The sequence below is a fragment of the Pterocles gutturalis genome, unplaced genomic scaffold (genome assembly GCF_000699245.1).
Source record: "Pterocles gutturalis isolate BGI_N339 unplaced genomic scaffold, ASM69924v1 scaffold19279, whole genome shotgun sequence".
Classification (NCBI taxonomy): Eukaryota; Metazoa; Chordata; class Aves; order Pterocliformes; family Pteroclidae; genus Pterocles; species Pterocles gutturalis.
This window is the reverse complement of record NW_010133658.1, coordinates 1-18,966: the sequence shown is the minus strand read 5'-3', so window position 1 is coordinate 18,966 and position 18,966 is coordinate 1. Positions and strand designations below refer to the sequence as shown.

Genomic DNA, 18,966 nt, shown 5'->3' with positions numbered 1-18,966 from the left:
AGCTGTTTGCCTAGGCACAGCAGTTGTGCTCCTCCCAACAACCTAGTGGGTTTTTTACCTTTCACAATCTCACACTACAGCAAAGGAAGAATCAATGACTTCACATATGTCTTCTATGCGCTGCCAGGGGTGTGTGCTTCCAGCCAGCTGCTTACCCCCAGGCACAGGTCCCCAGAGGAGAAGCTCCCACTGGGCTTCTCTGAAAGGCCTCGTGGGGGCAGAGCAGGGGTCAGAAGCTGTTCACTGGGCACCAGGTCTGCAGTGGCAACTGTGCCACCTCTCTGGGCAGCCTGGCCCCCTGCTTGACTGTCCTTGTGGGGAAAAGGTTTTCCTTGTATCCACTGGGAATGTCGAATTGTGTTTTTCAGAAGAGCAAAGAGCAAAACAGGAGGATTTATCCTCCTTCCAAGGCTAAGTCTGGCCTTGCTGTGCCAGGCTGGTAGTAGCATCAGGTAAGCAGTCTAACTCAAGAGAAGGTCTCCCAGTCTTTTTCCAGGTTCCTCCCCCTCTGATAACCACTGAGCCATGAATAAACAAGGGTTCTTATATTTTTCTATTTGCAGATATAACTCTTTGTAGAACCAGTACAAAAATATCTACCCACATGTTTTTATTTTTATGGCTTTATTTATTCTGTACTACAGCAAGATAAAAATGCTGTAATCCTTTTTTAGAATGGACTAATAAACATGTGGCATCTACAGACAACTAACTGTCTAGTTTTTATTTTCTTCTCATGTAGAGGGGATTTAGATGGCTGCAGATGAACTGCAGTTAAGACTGGATGGACTATGGAAAAAAAACAAACACCAAAACCACATATACTTTGGGAAATATTTCCTGCCTTTCCCTCACTGCTGGGGCTGGAGTTGGGCATGCTGCGGAGCTGTCCTGCCTCCTGCCAGGCACCAGCCTGCCAGAGCTCCGTTTCCCTACTCAGGGGAAGCAAAGCCAAGCCCAGTCTTCAGCGAAAGCACGGACCATGAAGAGCCACACGCGCTGAGCTGGCTCAGCACTCGTTGTGGTGGCAGTGAAGCCCCTGCTCTGAAATCATAACACTGTAGTTGGGACAGGTCTGTCATTGCTGCTCTGTACCTTGCTTGCCTCTTCTGCCACACAGCTTCATTAGCTCTCACCCGGCAGGTTTCTCATTCTAGTAGGAAACAGCATTTTAATTATGTTAAATGCCTATGAAGAGAGACTAATTTGGGAGGTCATCTGCATAGTGCAGACTTAATTCCACTGTAAACCTCTCAGTCCCATGGTCGTAGGCCAGTACTGGCCCTGTGGGAAATGTTTACAAGATGGTGGCTCTTGGTTGCTGGGGTGATGGCTTGCTCCACAGCTATTGTATTTTGCTTATGAGGTCAATGCTAAGTAGGAGGCCTTAAGCAGAGATGGATGGAGTTGCACAGATGGTCTGGGCCATACTTTTTGTTTAAAACTTTGCACACAGTATGTTAGACATGAGAGCTTATCTGGCCCTACGGCAGCTGCCCATGGAATTAGCAAATGGATTTAATAGACATAGATCTCATAAAGAGCGGAATTAATGAGTCATTACCACTTCTGCCTGTTGCTAAACATATCACTGTGTCTTCAAATACATGACCAAAATTAACTCACAACTTTTAGCTCATGCCTCCTGCCCTGCTGATCACTTAGAACTGCACACACAGTTACTCAGGGCAGTGCTGGCAGAATTACATCATCAAGGAATGGCTTCTCTGACAAGCACTGCATGTTATGATGCTAATTTTAAATTCCCCAAGGACAAACACTGACTTCTTAAGTTGTCACTGCCAGTTTGCTATGCAAGCCACTTGAAAGAGGAGAAATACTGCCTGTACAGCCCAAAGCTGCCTTTGGTGCATGCCTAGGGGCTAGCAGAATGTAATGCCAGAATGCCAATGAGTTTGGGAACCCCCTCTGGCTAAAGGAAGGAACAAATTTATGCTTTCCCCTCTACTTCTTGTTAAAACTACATTCATCACTTCATTTTTCTCATTTTCAATTCTTTTGTACGTTCTGGTTTTCACACTGCATTTTGTCCCATGGTTCCTCAGTGCTGTCCTACAGAGAAACACGATATAATGGGTGCCCAGGCTCTTTTTTCCCCCTCAGCTTTAGAAATGCTTCAGCCTTCTGAGAGGAGAGACAAAACTACTCAATTTTTATAGGGCCCGTGTTGATGCAAAAGTATGAAATACAAATAATTCCTTAACAGTGTAATCATTGATTGCTTTCTCCTGTCCTTGGCTAAAGTAGCCAGGGAAAAAATATCGACTACTGAAGCCGAGGGACAGGAACCAAGCAAGCATTTTGCAGGCCAAAGCCTGTTTGCTCTATCCTAAGTTCCAGCCCTCACTTCCCCACTGATCAACGCTGGGTACGAGTGAACTGTCACCCCAGGAAGGTTCCTTTCCCAGCAGCTGCTGTTAGGCCTTGCTCTAAGCACAGCCCCTGTTGCCACCAGCTCCAGCACGACACCTGGAGCAGACAGGGCATGAGCTCCCTCTGCCGTGAGACTGAAGTTACAGAAAGCAAATAAACCATTTTTAAAAAAGCTGACAAGCAGGGGGAACTTCTGTTCCCAGTAGAGAAGAGTGCTTAGAAAACAGGATGTTGTAAAATACACCAAAACCCCCAAGATATTTCTCCAGAATTCTGAAGCTGGGTGAAACTACTGAGATGATAGCTCAAAACTTGGTTCAGGCACCTATTAAAGAAAATCCTGTAGTCCCCATGAAATCCATCAGTCTTGAGCCACACACCTGCAGGAGGTTAAGAGGAGCTGCCTGGGGAAACTGGATATTAAGTTATAGAAGGAAATACCACTGCACAGGGCAGTGGGGTCTGACAGGACAGGGCCATGCCAGGCAGTTCCTCCTGGTTTTTAAAACCCAAGCACAGAAGATTTGTACTAGCAGCAGAAGCAGCACACAGTTAATCTTTATTGCCTGTGTAACACCCGCATGAAATGACAAGCAGAACACAGTATAAATCCATGCACAACAGACACATAAATGTCTCTTAGAAATCTTTCAGAAGAAAAGGAAAACACCTTGTAAGTTGATGCCTCTATAACCTCATGAGCTAGGTTTCTGCTTTACAAACTTTTTTTTTTAAAGCTGGTACTTTAAAATGGTATAGAAATGCTTTTTTACTTGAATACTAAGTGAATATTTCACAATAAAAATATAGTTTAGTTCTATTAAATTTTCTTCTGAAAATAAATGTTTCTATTTTTCTGCTATGACAATAAATTACAATGTATCACAAATGTAGGCTTTAAGCAGATTTATAAATAAGCAGGAATTAAGTGTTCCACCTGTACTTTAACTGAATTCAAGGCATTTAGTAAGAGATAAACTGAAGGTGGATTATAATCCAAAATCAATTTGTCAAGGTAAATACATATAGCTGAAGTAGATGTAATGGGATTTAATGCTGTGGTACTTGTATGTAGGATAAGTATTCATGAATGATCTGTTCCTCTTCCTCCAGTGTTAAATCCAGATAATCCTCTTCATGTTCAGGAATATCCTCTAGGATTTCATTGACTGCATCGGTCTCCATGTCTTCATCTGTTGGGGAACTAGAAGAACCTTCCAACAAAGAAAAGCAGCAGTGAATTCAAAGAGATTGGTACTCTCCCTCTTTGACCAGCATGACTGCTCTGAGTCTGTTCCTGTAAAATCACCTCAGTTAAAACAGCTCTGCAAAGGATACAATTTTTTCCTATTATTAAGGAAAGCCCTTACTTGTACAACAGGGATCACTACAGCTCTGACAAACAATGGAAGAGAGAGTACGTGCAAGCTTCCTCTTTGCTACGTGGCAAGTATCAATTGCAGTTCTACCACATAAAGGACACAAGGAAGGAGTATGTGGTCACATCAGCTGACTGTACAGCACAGATTTGGAATAAACTTCCCAGCAGTCAGAACCCAGATATTAAGAAGCCAAAAAATCATCATGAGCAGTGGTAGGTCCAGGAAACGTGCTCCAGCAACTCAGTACTTGTTCTCTGAAAGAGCACAGGCAGGGAGAGGTTTTTAGAGAACTGGTGTGAGCGAGTACGGTTAGATGGGAGAAGCCAGAATTGCTTGTGGGCTAGAGAAGGCCACGTGTTCCTCCCTGGGGAAGTGAAGATGCAGACACCCTAGGCCTCCAGCCCCGTGTGCCAAAGCCACAGCCCACTCAGCAGCCATTTCAGGATGCCTCTGAAGGTTACCCCTTTCTTCTGGGATGCATCTGCCTTGTGCACTGCCTACAGCTGACTCCCATCCCATATGGGTCTGTACAAGGCTGTCATGGACTGCCAGGTCTAGAGCTCCTCTGGGGAAATGTAGGCCTTGCCTGTAACTTGGTTGTAATAAAAGCAGTTTGGGGCATTACTCAAGGCCCTCTGCCAGTATTTAAGCCAAAATCGCTTGGTTTGTACAAAAGCCAGAAGAACAGCTTTCCCCCTTCCCTGCCAGATGCACGCAACTACAGAGTCTTACCTGCAGACTCTGTGGGCGAGTCTTTTGATGATGCGGATTCTTGTGACGGACTGGACCCTTCTGGAGACGGCTGCAGCGAAGCAGGAAGAACTCCCCCATAATGAGCAAGCGTTTGGGAAGCTAAGTGGATGTTGCCTTTAAAGACCTTTAAAGCTTGCTCTGCTGACTCACGGCTGAAACCCATATACATCAGCTACAGGAGGAGGGAAAAAAAAAAAAAATCAGGAGAAATCCAAGCTCACCCAGCACCAAGGTCTGACAGGAATCTGACTCTGCATCTGACAGTCATTCCTCTTGCAGAGGAAAGCGCTGCATGCCAGGAATTCCAGGATACTGACTCTGGTTTACTGGAACAGTTAACAACAAGGCAGTGACCTATGAAAGGAATGGGGATGTTGAGCAAAACCAAGAGCCTCTCATTTAATATCAGACCAATTCTTTTTCTGTTTTTCAAAAGGAAGCTTCAAAGCACTCCAGCGTATCAGGAGCGTGCATGTGCTGTTTGCTTTTTATGGGCAATATGGTTTTCTTGCCTGTATGACATTAATTACACAGCCACACTAACTACTGAAGAGCTTTTCAGATGGCCTATGATGAGAAACACACATTGTGCACTGCAATGTTTAGAGTCTTGAATAAATTTCTCATTTGCTTTTTTGAGATAGAGCATTAGAGTGCACATACTTCCCTCCGCATCCATACATGACAGGTTGGTGTAATGGGCAGGAAGTACAACAAAGATCCGGTGTGTTAAAAGGCATAATTCAGAAACAAGACAACTAATTCCTATGAAATCAAGAGGTTTCACTTACTTGATCAATACTTTCCTGTGAAACCTGAAACTCGTCCATGGCCGCAGGATCGTCATCATCATCATCTTCCAACAATAACTCAGGATTGTCAAGAATGAACTACAACAAAACAGAGAGGGATCCAAATAGAGCAAAAGAGATACAATAATCCTCGGCATGGGTATGCATGTAGCCCAATAGCTGATTCTAAGCAAACCTCAGCCAACTTAAATATCTGATTCATCAGGTCAGGAAGTGGAATTTCAGTCATTACAGTTCAGAAGAGGTAGCTGTGAACTAACAAATACAGACTACAGAAAATAAGAATCTGCTGAACAATAAATAAAAAAAGCACACAAGGTTTTTTTGGTACAGAAATAGTACTCCTGAAAATCACTTACCTTAAAGGCTTGGTCCAGGTTTCCTTGTGTATTACGAAGAGCCACTTGAGCAGCTTTCTCCGAGTAGCCCATACTTTTCAAGGTATTTATGTCTTCCAGTCGCTGCCTTCTTTTAGCTCTCTCCTCCCTCCTTATCTGTGCCTTTTCCTGCAAGAATACAGCCGTTACAAAGCTAACTGTGCATGGGAATGCTTCAGCCTTCCCCTGTGCGTACTGGGTTTCTTGAATTTACTTCAAGTTTGAATCTCTTGAGGAAAAGGGATTTTTTTTTTTTTTTTTAAATACAGACTGTGCTGCTAGACACCCATTACTAAATAAAGCTGCATTTCCGCGAGCTAGCACTGTTGCTATACTTCCACCGTGCAGATCGGATCTTATGCTATCACAGCTATTATAGGCCCTGTGTGGTAAGTGATAAACCCGTTCGGCAGATGGGCCTGCAGACAAGACTTGCCAAGGACACAGAGTCAGAACTGGGCATGTAGCCAAGGAGTTCTGTTCAGCCCTCCTCTCAGCCATTTCACTTTTCCATCCAAAATTCACTCTCTGAAGTCCAGAAGTGCCACCTTGGCTTGCTAAATGTAGCTTCAGGCACTTCAGATCTGGACAACATTTGTCTTCACTTTGCTTTAGCACAAAAAAATCCTTCTCCCCTCCTGGATGTTCCAAGCCCAAAGCCATAATACAGTGTAGCTTGATGGTTAGCTTCACAGCGCTTTATTGTGCAGTCCCTTGTCTTTCAGACCAGCCAAGCCCAGCAGTGACAGCTTGATTGTGATGGTTTTATTCCCATATAGAGCACTGCTGAGTAGCAAAGTCATCCTATGTGCCTCTGTGGTACAACCACAGGTCTTTGGCTGTGTCATCCCATCTGTTTTGGGACACAGCTTCCCTTGTTGTATTAAGTTTTTGGTTTCAAACTTGTGGCAACAGATGTCAAACTGTCAGTTACACTGACAGTGCCAAAGCAGGATCATCAAAGTCCCTAATTTAGCACCATGTTGCACTAGTCACACAAAACATGATCTTATGGACACCCCAACTAATACTGCTCCTTGATTTAATACTTTCACTGCACCGCACCTCTCTCCTGTTGGTGATGAGATTGGCAGCATGCTCCACATTCCCATGGCATGCTCGCAAGGCAAGGCGAGCTTCCTGTTCGGAGAATCCCAGGAGGGACAGGCAATAAACTTTATCAGGATCTATGGACAGCTCTTCATATAAACGAGATGCCTATATATAGAAAGAACAAAATGATACTGTTTACACTGCTGCTAACACACAAACACACAAAAAACAAGTGTCCCAGTTTTTTCTAAGTAAGCAAAGAACAGGTGCGAGACAGAGCCCCAACACAGGAGCTTGTATGAACAACTTGAAAGTGTTACCTAATGGTTTCTTACCTTCTGAATATACTCAGCAGCCTCCTTTTCTCTGCCACTGTGATAGTGTCCTATCCCTTGAAGGAGGTAAAGCCGTAGAAATAAAACCTTCTCACGACCATAGCTTCCCTAAAGAATGGTTTAAACAGGGGAGGGGCACATGGGTAGAAGCATATGGTACAACGTGAATTCATTATCAATAGAAAGCTTTACACATTTAAAGATGACATAATCCCTAATATGTGACACTTAGTATGCAGATAAAGTATCACATCTACATATAAATGCATGTTTGCCATGACCTTTTTGTCACATCCAATGCTTTCGCTATGCTGACAATTACACAGCTAGATTACAGGCTAAGGAGACATGAGAAGACTTTAAATGTCTAATTGTCAGTCTTGTAATACCTGAACAATAACTGAATACATGTAGGAAAAAAAAAGCACCCTAATTAAATCAAAACTGGCATACCTTGATATCAATAAGTCTTTCATGGTTCTCCCCATAGCACCTCTGGAAACATCTGTGTGCTGTGGACAGCTTTTTCTCTGCATCATCCAGGCAGTCCAGCTGCTCCAGGCGGAAATAGCACCACACTATATCCAGCTGCAGTACTGCATAATTATCAACGGTGTTCAGCAGTTCTGTGCTACACTCACTGGAAAATAAAACAATAATGCTGTTTTTTTTTGGCAGAGATGGTTTATTTTTTCCACACACTTTCTAACACTAATGAAACAACAAGTATACTCATGTTTGACAAAGCACACACCTCATATTTGAGGTGGCAAGCTGAGGACCAGTGGAACTTTAATAAAGCACCAATCTCCCATCATATTCACTAATGCACAGGACACTAATGGCAACACCGCATCTCAAAGAATTACAGTAGTCACAACTCCTTTTATTACTATTTAAGACAAAAAACTCTCTAAAAGCAGAATGGAATTAAACCCTCTGTCATCTTTGAGAGCACAGAGAAACTGTCTTCCTCAGTGCTTGTGAACATGCTGAGTCCTGTGCCTGTGTCCTTGCACGTGCATTTAGATGAGAAACAGATGGGGACAATATTACTTTTGGAGATCTCAGAAGAGCAATTAAGGGCTCTGACTGCTGACAGGAAACTAGTTTACCTACAGAAACCCTGGTATGGTTACTGACCTCAGCTATCTGCTCCACCTTTTACAAGAAATTACTTCACAGGAGCAATTGCAAGAGTATCCGTAACTGTCTCCCAAGCTAATGCAATTTATAGCCTAGGACATGAATATTGATCGTTTCTGTTTATGTTGATACGAACTATTAAGTAGCCCAGTGGCAGTATCCGTTTCAGCTGTTCTACATGAAGCCACCTGCCACTGCAAGTCAGGACCTTTGTCTGCTGTTTCCCATCTGCAGAGAGGGTGTGAAGCAATCCCAGGCAAAACAGGCCAGGATTGATACGTAGAGGTAGAGCTAATGCTGTTCCTGTGTTTGGTTGACAGTAAAGGCCAAGACACAAGGACTCAAAAAGGTTCTTACCAGAAGTGTTTGTCAGCATCCAACAAATACGGCAGTGCTATTTCATATTCTTTCTTCTTCATTAATGCTCTGCCCTTCTCATGATAACCCATTGCCAGCACAAGCGCCTACAAAAACAGATTGAGATATTTTTACACCTGCCCAACTCGCTTTTATAACTAAAACCAAATACCTAGGTAATTCATTACAGCCCTCATTCTTCCTAGAAAAATACCATTGTGTCAGTTCTGTAAGAGCAGCACTATTTCACATCGCTTCATACTTTTCTCCCATCTGCTAATGTTAGATATTGTCTAATTAAAAGCAACGAATGTTACTGACACATGAAACATTGCACTGAGTGTATTTTAAAAATGCAACCCTAGATAGACTTTTTAATGATGAATGATAAAAAGCTAAGCATTTTTTGGGCACTACACTTCCTAACAGCATCAATTTTGTTTTGCTTTGCTATTACAACTATCTTGTAAAATCTAATGCTTCACCTCCTGTAAAACCTCAGAAGTGAAAATTAAATTTTGAATGTGGCAGGAAAACACGCTAGTTCCTGCAGTATGACAAATGGAAATGTAAATAATATTTCTGGTTAGAAACAGCCTGCAATATTTCTTCTCACCCACACTCAATACTGATGAAATCTTGTGCACTTGAACGTTTGATGCTTTAACTCTTTGAGTGAATTACTACTTTCAGCACTGCATCAGGACAACATGCATTGTGAGAACAGACAGTTGTTATTCCAGCTGTCTGGAAACCCCAGATGATGCAGAAAACACAGTAAGCCTCAGAAGAGGCCAGGGCAGCAGTTAGCACATGTCGAGGCCTGTTCATTTCTTCACAAGGTGTTGTTTCGGTTTGGTTTTTTTTTTTTTTTTTTTGGTAACTGTTTGTAATTCCAAGTATTTGTAAAAATTTTTATTTATCTTCAGAAAATCTAGTGTTTTTTTGTTTGTTTGTTTGGTTTTTTGGGGGGATTTTTGGGGGTTTTTTTTTTGTAACTGTTCATAATTCCAAGTATTAGTAAAAATTTTTATTTGTCTTCAGAAAATCTAACAATCTTAAAAGACAGCATCTATTCTTCCACTGCAGGAGTGAACATCAGGTAGCCACTCCTACTGTAACTCAATGCACGCACCCAACCAAAGATATTTTCAGTTGAGAACGTGGAACCTTCTAGCCACTCCTACTGTAACTCAATGCACGCACCCAACCAAAGATATTTTCAGTTGAGAATGTGGAACTTTCCTGAATGGTGAACAGATTTCAATTTGAGAGGGGTCACAGTGCAAAAGATCTCAAACCTATTTTAAGAGAGTCCGATTTTGAGAGACTCGTCAAGTTCCCACCTGAAACTGAGGCCTAACAAACAAGCTATTTTCACGTCATTCTAGGGCACCCAAAATTTAAAATAGGTGCGATGGCATAACAAAGTTAAAGCCCGTCTTAAAACACTAAAATAAGACATGGACCACACAGGGGTTGGTGCCAGATTAGACCTGCAATTAGATCAGCAATCAGAGGTCTCTCTCCAGATGACTGAAGCATCCCCAACTGTGGAGTTCTACTTCAATTTTATTTCAAAATTACTTGTATTGAGCAAACACCTACTGGACCCAGGGTTATATCCCAAAGACATCCAATTGTATTTCAATCCCATATTTGAAATGCTTCACAAAGCCATCTTAGTAGCTTTCTAAGATACTTTTACCTACTTTTTTAGCTTGAGGAGGAATCTCAATTGACCTTCCAGTCTGATTAGCTATATCTAGATACGGAACAGAATCTGGATCCAAGTACTCCTCTGAAAGATAAGAAAAAGCAGTTTAAATTGTAAGTGCCACCCTCAACAGAGTAACTCTGCTGTCATAAAATTATGTCAGTAAGTACATCATTAAGCAAAAAAGCAAACAACAAAAAAATCAGAATTACACATAGAGGCTGAATGTGGGGTTTTTTTGGACATATCTACCAAAAACGGCCTTGTTCATCCAGAAATTTAGACACAACATTAAAAGTTACATGAATTGTGAAGAATTTTTTGCAGAAGACAAAACACCTACATTTTACATGATACAACATTTTAAATGCATTATCAAATAAAGCATAGAATACAAGAAAACCACAACCGAGCACAGCTGATAAAACGGAAAAAAGTACAGCTCAGTATTCTCCTTTCCCCACATCTTTAATGCTTATAACCAAACTATGAATTTTGTTTCCACTTCCATCCGATTTAAAATGAAAAGATGCTTTTCTTGTAACAAAAGACAACTAAGCAGGAGTTTGCAGAGATTAAAAGTTTCTTCCCTGCAATTTTTCTCAGATTAAACAAAAGGGTTGTTAAATCCTTTCTACACTTCACACCAAACCTTCAGCCTGTGAGCCCATTATGGACTCCACTCTATAATCTGGCATTGCAATACAGCTGACAGTTAGTGGTAAATACCTTAAAGAGGCTCTATATGGGATTCAAGGCCTGGTGTCTAAATTGCCCCTTAAATCCATAAAAAGAATAAGTTATTTCATTTGTTCAAGATCTGATCTTATAGTAAGAAACAGGCTGTCACTGACCATTAAAAGAAGCTTTTTTCAGGTATTTATGCATCGGGCAGGAATTCATTACATAGTCAGTTTCACAGTTTATTGTTTGTGGATTTTTGAAACAATAAAATAGAAAAGTGATTTAAACTCCCCATCTGGCAATGCAATTCACAAACATAGCCTCATGTTGAAAAATTATTACTGTTAAATGGACTATATCCCTTTAACTTAATCCATAGTTACCAGCAGTCAACATCAAATGAAATGAGAACAGCCACGTTACAGATGAGAATGACAAGTGAGCTGTTCTGCACAATGAAACCATGGTTACACACAGCCATATCTGATGTAAACTACAAAAAAGTGTGTAGTGACTTACAATACTTTATTCCACTGCGCTTATGTCTACAATACATGTAAGGCCTGTTCTCAAGAGTCATCAGTCCCTTAACTGTCAAGTGCCAATTAAATAATAATTGATTCATATTATATCCTTCTCAAAGTACCAAATGTCTTCTAGCATTCTAGCTGTGTAAGAAGAGTTAAGAGTAGAAGAGGAACTTCCAGTCAACCTAAAATCCCATTTCAAGTACGCAGAAACCTAGAAAAGTATAAACTAAAATCCAGCCACGGTACAGGCATGCTTCTATGCTGAAAGTCCACCAAGAAGATAATTTTTGATGCACAAGAATTAATGAACACTCATCTACCCTCCACCCCACAAAATAAACCTCAGCAACCCCCCCCCTTTACCTCTCTCTGCTAGAATTTCCAAACCCTTCTTAGTTCTTTGCATCTTGTCATTTATTTCTTTTTCTTTCTTGTGCTGGAGTTCTTCTTCCTGAACTTTTCTTTTAGTTTCCTCATCACTATGTTCTAGTTGAAGTACCATCACTTTTGCATTGTGTGTTACACCCTGGTCTTCAAGGGTTCTGCCTGCAAAATAGAATAGGATGAATACAATCCAAATATTCTATCTGTGAAGAGACACTGTTTTCCATTGTACTGACAGTTGAGGGGGGGAACCCAACATCCACAAACAACCCACAACCTAAACAGCCCCTTGCCTTACTTGCACTGTATTGAAGAACTACAGTAATTACCAGACTCCAAGACTCAATCAAAACCCCTGCCAATTACTGACACATTCAGCAGAAAATCAGAAATTAGAATCAGACTTGCATCTTAAAAGAGCTTTTTAAATGACTGGTATGTTTCTGTGCTTGCTTTTTTTTGAAGCATTCAAAAAACACAATTGTTTCTATATCAGTTAACTGATCTTTGGGCAAAAACTGGAAATTACAACGTGTCCAGGATCATACAGCACAATAGCAAGACGACAGAGGAACTGGGAATTGAGTCTGAGTTCCTGTTGTCAATTCCACGGCTCTAATTTTGACATATTCTAAGGGAAATACATGTCAGATGCTTAGGTCATCAAGAAAGATAAAGCTGTTGTCATCACTTCCCACAACACATCTGAGAAGTTGAAGGTGTGTAAAGCACTACAAAAAGTTTTTGAATGTGCTGTTATACAATGTAGTTTTTGAGTAAATGTAGCGTTTCTCTTAACTTTGCATTTTCAGTGTTTCAACTCTTGCAAAATGGGTTGTCAACATTTATTATGGGATTCCTATAATTGGTCTAATTCTATCTATGAATTTTGATCATTATAATTTCTTATATTTCTTGCAGAGCAGAATCTGAAAAACATAACTGCTACTCTTTGGGAATTTCTAAAATTAACAGAGTTGCAGGAAATTTTTCTTCTGAGAATCAGTAAACTAGAAAATTATCATAAAAGTATACTCAACTAGAGATACATACCCAGGTCAAGCTGCTTCTTATTTATGATTATTTTGATAGCATTTTCTTTTAATGCATGTTCCTGTGCTATCCTGTGAAATAAATCATTTCATCCATGAGTATAAATTCATAAGGCTATACAATATTTCTGTTAGAATAGCAATAAAACTTAAAAATGAGCATGCATGTAACTGGCTTAAAACTTTTGCTATAAAAGGCTGCTAGAAGTAAAACAGCATCATTAGAAAGCTTCGTATACCATATGGGGAAAATCTGGGATACAGAAAGGGAAAAAGCGAAACAGAGAGAAAAGATTCTGGTCTTATTAGGCTTGAAAACAAAAGGAAGAGAAACTAATGTTCCGAAGACCTGTCTAGTTGCCGATTTGGAATACTGATCACTAGTGCCTTCTCAGGTACTTGCTGGGATTTACAGAGATTTACACCTTTTGCCACAGCTGCAACTTTCCCTTTTCTGTATGTTAAACCACAGCTTCTTATATGAGGAAGTGCCCCACAGGGACACCAGACATCCTATTCAGACATACTGAACAAATGCACATGCTAAGAAAAAGCTTAAATTGAACAAACAGTGCTGTTTGTCTTTTTTTTTTTTTTTTTTTTTGGTACTGTATGACAGTATGTTATCTCATTAGAGAAGAATCGAATGTGATTACACTTACTGTGATCTGAGCTCCTTGCCTGTGATGCACAGGTTAGTTTCCAGTGGGATTTTTCTGCTCTGTAGTAATTACATTGGGCAAGGGAAAGGAAGAGGGAAGGAAAAAAGCATGATATCAAGATACTTTGGATGCTTTCTGAATGAATTGGTTTACAACTACAATTTCTTTTTCAAATAATAATCATGTTCACAGGTTACAGTTCATAGAATGATAGAATCATAGAATCACTTGGGTGTATATATTAGCAATTTCCATGTACGGAGTCTTGTACTTGCTATACAGTGATAAAAACAAGCATTATAACAGCAGAAGATCCAGAATTAGATAAATCCAAATTCAAAACCAAACAATTTAAACTCACTAATTTAATTATGCACTTCCATTCTTAACTTCACTTTGTAATTATGCCACTCACCTGTGACTGGCTAAGTTACAATTAATTCCTATTAGTGTCTCTGGTCCCAGATTAGATAAACTGGAATTTTAAATTAATTAACTCCCCTATGCCCAGTAGCACTGTAAAGAGGAATTATGAAACTGTTTGTTTTAACTGCATGGCAATCACTTAAGACCCTTTATCTACCCTTTAGCCCATCACATTCCCTGGTAATAATTTTTCACTACAGGAGAGAAAACAACTATGATTGTGTGTTGTGTTTTTGCAAGCATTTGGTAAAAATAAAAAAATCCTTCTGAAGCATACGTTACCATCCAAGATCTTCTTCAGGAAAAAAAAAAAAACCAAACCAAACCATTGCCTTTTCCAGAGTGAACATTGACTTCTGTTGCTGATAAGAAGACTATAACCTTCAAGTGCCCCTAAATAAAGAAGTTCTCTCTCACTGTTATCAGAGTGGATGAAGACATACAGCATGGGGGAAGATGCTGCTCCTGCACAGGATCAAAACTAGGAAGCGACTGGAGACAGCTGTTGTGCTTGCTCGAGAGTGTTTTTAAGGGGCAAATATTCCCAGTTAAGAGGCTTTGTACTTGTAAGAACCTACCCAAGGGGCTGCTGTCTATCCTGTGACCAACCTGCACAGCACACTTCACATCCATACGGTGGAATCCTCTCAACACTGAAAGCAGCACAGCTGTATACAAAGTGCCATTTGAGATCGGTCCCTGGCCCGTGTCAGCCCTCACACTGCATGTGGCCATCGCTCAGCACGGTACTGGGGGCCCGGGATAAACTGGATCAGAGCCGATGCTAACATCTTGACACTATGGATGTCCATCAAACAGTGGCCAGACTGTCCCTCACCTGTATTTACCTGACTAGAGTAGATGTAGCCACAGGATCTGGCATGGTGACCAGTCTGACACTGATTTAATTAGATTCTCATCATTATTCTGGCATATTTTATACATGGAACTAGAGGCTGAAGCCTGGCTTTAAAAAGGCAGGACTTAATTCAGTTCCGTCTCTGTGAAGCTTTTAGGAGCCCGACTTAGAAGAGAACAGATGAGTACCATCACAACAGAAAATCCTGCTTCTCATTTCCAAGTTCAAACACTGGACACACCTATTTTAAAGTAAGTTGGGTTAGCTGCCCGGGCTGCAAGAGTTACATGAAGTAACATCACTGTAAGAACACTGGCACATGCCACAGTTAAAAGCTAAAGGTGTTCTTTTCAATGTCATCAGCCACATATGGCCTAAGACGACACCAAGTTCAAGTTGCTTATTGCACTTAGAATTTTTTTTAAATTAGAGCTGTAATTTAAACAAAAGCTGTGGTAATAGAATGATATCCATATGCTAATTTGACTTTAGGTATTCTACATATGGAAAAAATCTTCTCTTTACTGCTAATACGAACAGTTACGTCAGAAGGAATCAAACTGAACTAGACAGACATGTAACTCTAATTTACTTCTCTTAACTGAAAGATAATTTCTCATTAAATCCTAAAGGGAAGACAATTACTGATCTCCTAATATTATATTCCTTTGCCCTGATATTCCCAAATACCTGGGAAATGGAAATATACCTACATAACTCCCCCTGCCCCAGTATTTTATATACCTAACCTAGATCTCTCACACAAAACACCTTGAAAAGTTGAAGAAGTGAAAATATTTGCATTAAATACACATCTAGAAGTCAAAAGGCCATCAAAGTAAAGCTACTTAACCTGACTTTTCTGCAATGTCACTTACTTTTCTCCGAGGCAGATATATATCAAGTCTCGCAATCCCAGTCACTTTAAAATTTTCATTTCCTGTTCCACGCTCAATCGCTTTACACCGTATTTCTTCAAGCATATTCTCTGTATCATTCTCATTGATATTCAGCTTGGATGAATATTTTTGTACAAGCTCCTAAAAAAACAGCAAGAAAAACTTGGAAAATGCACCAGCCGTATGACACAGAAGATGCATGACATTAACTCAGAGAGAATATTTACCTTCATCTCTTTACCAGCTTCTTTATTTTCATTTGTATATGGTGGCTTCCACAGCTGAATTTTGTCCTCTCTTAAGCAACTTGTCAGCTTTGCCATCAAATACTTCTTTTGCGCCATTCTATTAAAACAAAAGCACAATTAGAAGGAAAAGAAAGAAAAAGAATCAATCTTTTAATATAGACTTCCTGTACTAAGATATCATACTTTTTCAAGAAGTCTAAGTGACATTTTAAGATTCTGAAAAAAAAAGTTGAGTATAAAATGCATTCTGTGCATTTTGGTGGGGAGCGGAATCAGTCCGAATTATTATAAAAAATTGGAAAAAAAAAATTGAAAAGGGAGTGAACCCTGGATTGGAGTAGAGATAATTTAGAAGCTGTTTCAAGACAAATTAAACCTCTTCCTAACCCCTTGTGTGAGCTGGAATTGCAGAAGGTGCTGATTCATCAAAATACATAATTCCGTTCTTCTGCCCTGCTCTGGACAGGGCTGCTCAATCCACCCTGCCTCTAAAATGTGTCCTTGCTGTACCTCTGCCTTTCTGATAATCCCACGTCCCTATTTTAACAGCTTTTCTACACCAGTGGACAGTTGAACATGAATTATCGCTCTCTTTGAGAGGACGGAAAAGCAGCGTCAGGATGGAACACCTCAGAACCACAGGCTCCAGCATGAGACCATAAGGGAGAGCTCCCAGCCCTCCAGCAAAGCGAGATCACCTAGCGTGCCAAGAGCAGACAACATCCTACACCTCCCCTCCCCAATCTCAACCAAATGTCAAGCAAACAAGTTTAATAGTATCACAAGATTGTACTGCAAAATTCTGGTTTGACAAAGATGGAATTGCAAGGTGTCCCTTTTCATAGTTTAAGAGATGTTCTTCCCACTGCCAAGCTAGAACAGGCACGTGGGGTACAAGCAACGTAAAGTGCAGAGGCTGAGATCAGAGATGAAGTGCACTGTAAACCTGCACCAAGTGTTGAAGTACTGGGGAGAAGATGACAGTGAGATGAACAGAGCAGCTCCCTGGCTCACAGGCACGAGTTTAGGCCGAATTCAACACAAGTTGTTCTCATTCAGCTCAGAGAAAGTAGCAACCACTGTGAGTGAATCAGCATGCCACTGAAAAAAACACAAAACAAACCAAGAAATACAGAAAATAGAGAAGGGCAAGCAAAGGCAGATGCAGTGATCTCAGAAGAAAAAGAACAAAGAAAATCTATGGGCATGGGAGACTTTTGGCTCTTGGACATTGGGAATCATACAGAAGATGTCCTTTAATTTACAGAGAAAAGCATTTAAAAGGTTGGCATGTATGCACTAAGGTTGGCGTTGAAATTTGATTAATCAGTTTCACTTTTCTTGCAGAGTGGTTTCGTTTTCTCATTCTTGTTTATTAGCACATTGCTCTTGGGAGACAAGGGGACAGAAAAGCAGAATCAAACATCTCTATCTATTTTTCCAGTTTCAAAGAATATTGCTTGCTCAGAAAGACACTATTTGAGAGAAAAAAACCACAGGCAAACATCCAATGGGCAGTAAGTTTACTGGTTAACCTTACCTCAACCTCAGCTTTAGCAAGCTACAAAGAATCTTTGAATGCTGCAGAGACAAGTGTCTCTTCGAAGGAGAAATCAGAAGGACTAACTGAGCAAGTGGATTGTTTAGCAATCCTTTCTGTTTGATTGCTGTAATTTGCATAGCGCCTGTCCAAAACCAGGGGACACAAGCATGCATTCTTTCTCTTGCTGGGATGTTGTTGTCATTTTAAGGCCAAAGCAAAACACAGCATTTACAAAGCAGAAAGCAACAAACAAAGCTCAATTTTCAAAAGATCGCCTTTAAGTTATTAATGCAGCTTTCCCCCTTTTCCAAACCATGCCAGGCAATTCTCATGAACAGCCTGTAACCAGCATTTTCCCCACTTTCAGGTTATGCTGAGGAACCATTTTATAGCTATAATTCTACTTGACATTAACTTAAATTAACAAAAAAGGCTTTGGGGCGCCCAGATGAAGTCTAAAATTACATCCTAGTCTTAAGACTATGAATTGTGAATACTAGTGGCACTTATAAACTGGTCGTTCATCTTTCTATAGTTTTATAAGTCTGTGATTTCTTACTAAACTATTAAAACAGAAAACACCACTGGAGTCTCCAATTAAACTTACTCTTTCCAACCTTCTATTAGAAAAAATAAATTCTGCTTTCACAAACACAAAAGTTAACATTTTATACATAACGCTTCTGACATTTACCATAAACTACCATTTCACCATAACTAAATTGCAACAAAGTCTTTAGCAAAAACATTTATGACTTACTTTTCCATCAGCCAACACCCCAAGTGCTCCTGACACAATTTCACTTTCGGTAAGAGTTTAAAGGGACTTTCCCAAAACTGATTTGAATAAACAATCAGGGGCATTTCCCAAGGGCCATGCTGAATGCAAAACTGAGTTTTTTGTAACTAAAACGTCATCCTCTAAGAGCCAGTCAGTCTTACGTATGACATAAAACAGCTACAGAAATAAGGTTCAAAAGCCAAATTTTTGAGAGAAGGAATAGAGGATTCTCTGAATGGTTTACTAATAAAGCAATATACATTATTTTTTTCCTAAAAACAAGGAGGAAAGCTACCCGGCACCACTGTGAAACGTCCCTCCATGGCTAAAGGAGGGTAGGAGGTGGAAGCAGCATCATGGGCCAAACCACCCGCCAGAAGCTCAAGGACAGGATGAAACCCGAAGGCTGCCAGCCCCAGCCCGGGGTCCTGGGGTGTCCTTAGGCTTCCCCCAACGCACATGCAGTCTCTCCCCTGTCACGACAGCACCGAGACCACAGCTCACGGTGTCACCAGGGCATTTTCAGCCTGGCCACGAAGCCGCCGCCCAAACACCGCGTCCGGGGAGCACTC

The 18,966-nt window shown here is 40.6% G+C and overlaps 1 protein-coding gene across 1 annotated transcript; it reads right to left on the bottom strand.

Moving 5' to 3' along the window:
• Positions 1-2,932: 2,932 nt before the first annotated feature.
• On the bottom strand, positions 2,933-16,167 carry NUB1 (negative regulator of ubiquitin-like proteins 1). The gene is made up of 14 exons (XM_010081319.1): positions 16,050-16,167; positions 15,802-15,963; positions 13,639-13,697; positions 12,978-13,048; positions 11,904-12,086; positions 10,322-10,410; positions 8,610-8,716; positions 7,560-7,746; positions 7,107-7,214; positions 6,784-6,936; positions 5,701-5,847; positions 5,321-5,419; positions 4,509-4,701; positions 2,933-3,608 (listed from the first exon to the last, which is right to left on the bottom strand). Exons 1-14 carry the CDS (start codon positions 16,164-16,166, stop codon positions 3,445-3,447), a joined length of 1,839 nt encoding a protein of 612 aa, XP_010079621.1. The 5' UTR covers position 16,167; the 3' UTR covers positions 2,933-3,444.
• Between the last annotated feature and the right edge of the window lie 2,799 nt (positions 16,168-18,966).

Bases quoted from the DNA above. Each gene is read 5' to 3' on its own strand.
- NUB1 (XM_010081319.1), bottom strand. From the start codon at position 16,166: ATGGCGCAAAAGAAGTATTTGATGGCAAAGCTGACAAGTTGCTTAAGA. The intron at 13,049-13,638 runs GTAAGTGTAATC...TTTATTTCACAG, and splicing joins GGCAAGGAGCTCAGATCACA to GATAGCACAGGAACATGCAT. The intron at 4,702-5,320 runs GTAAGTGAAACC...CTCCTCCTGTAG, and splicing joins CACAGGAAAGTATTGATCAA to CTGATGTATATGGGTTTCAG.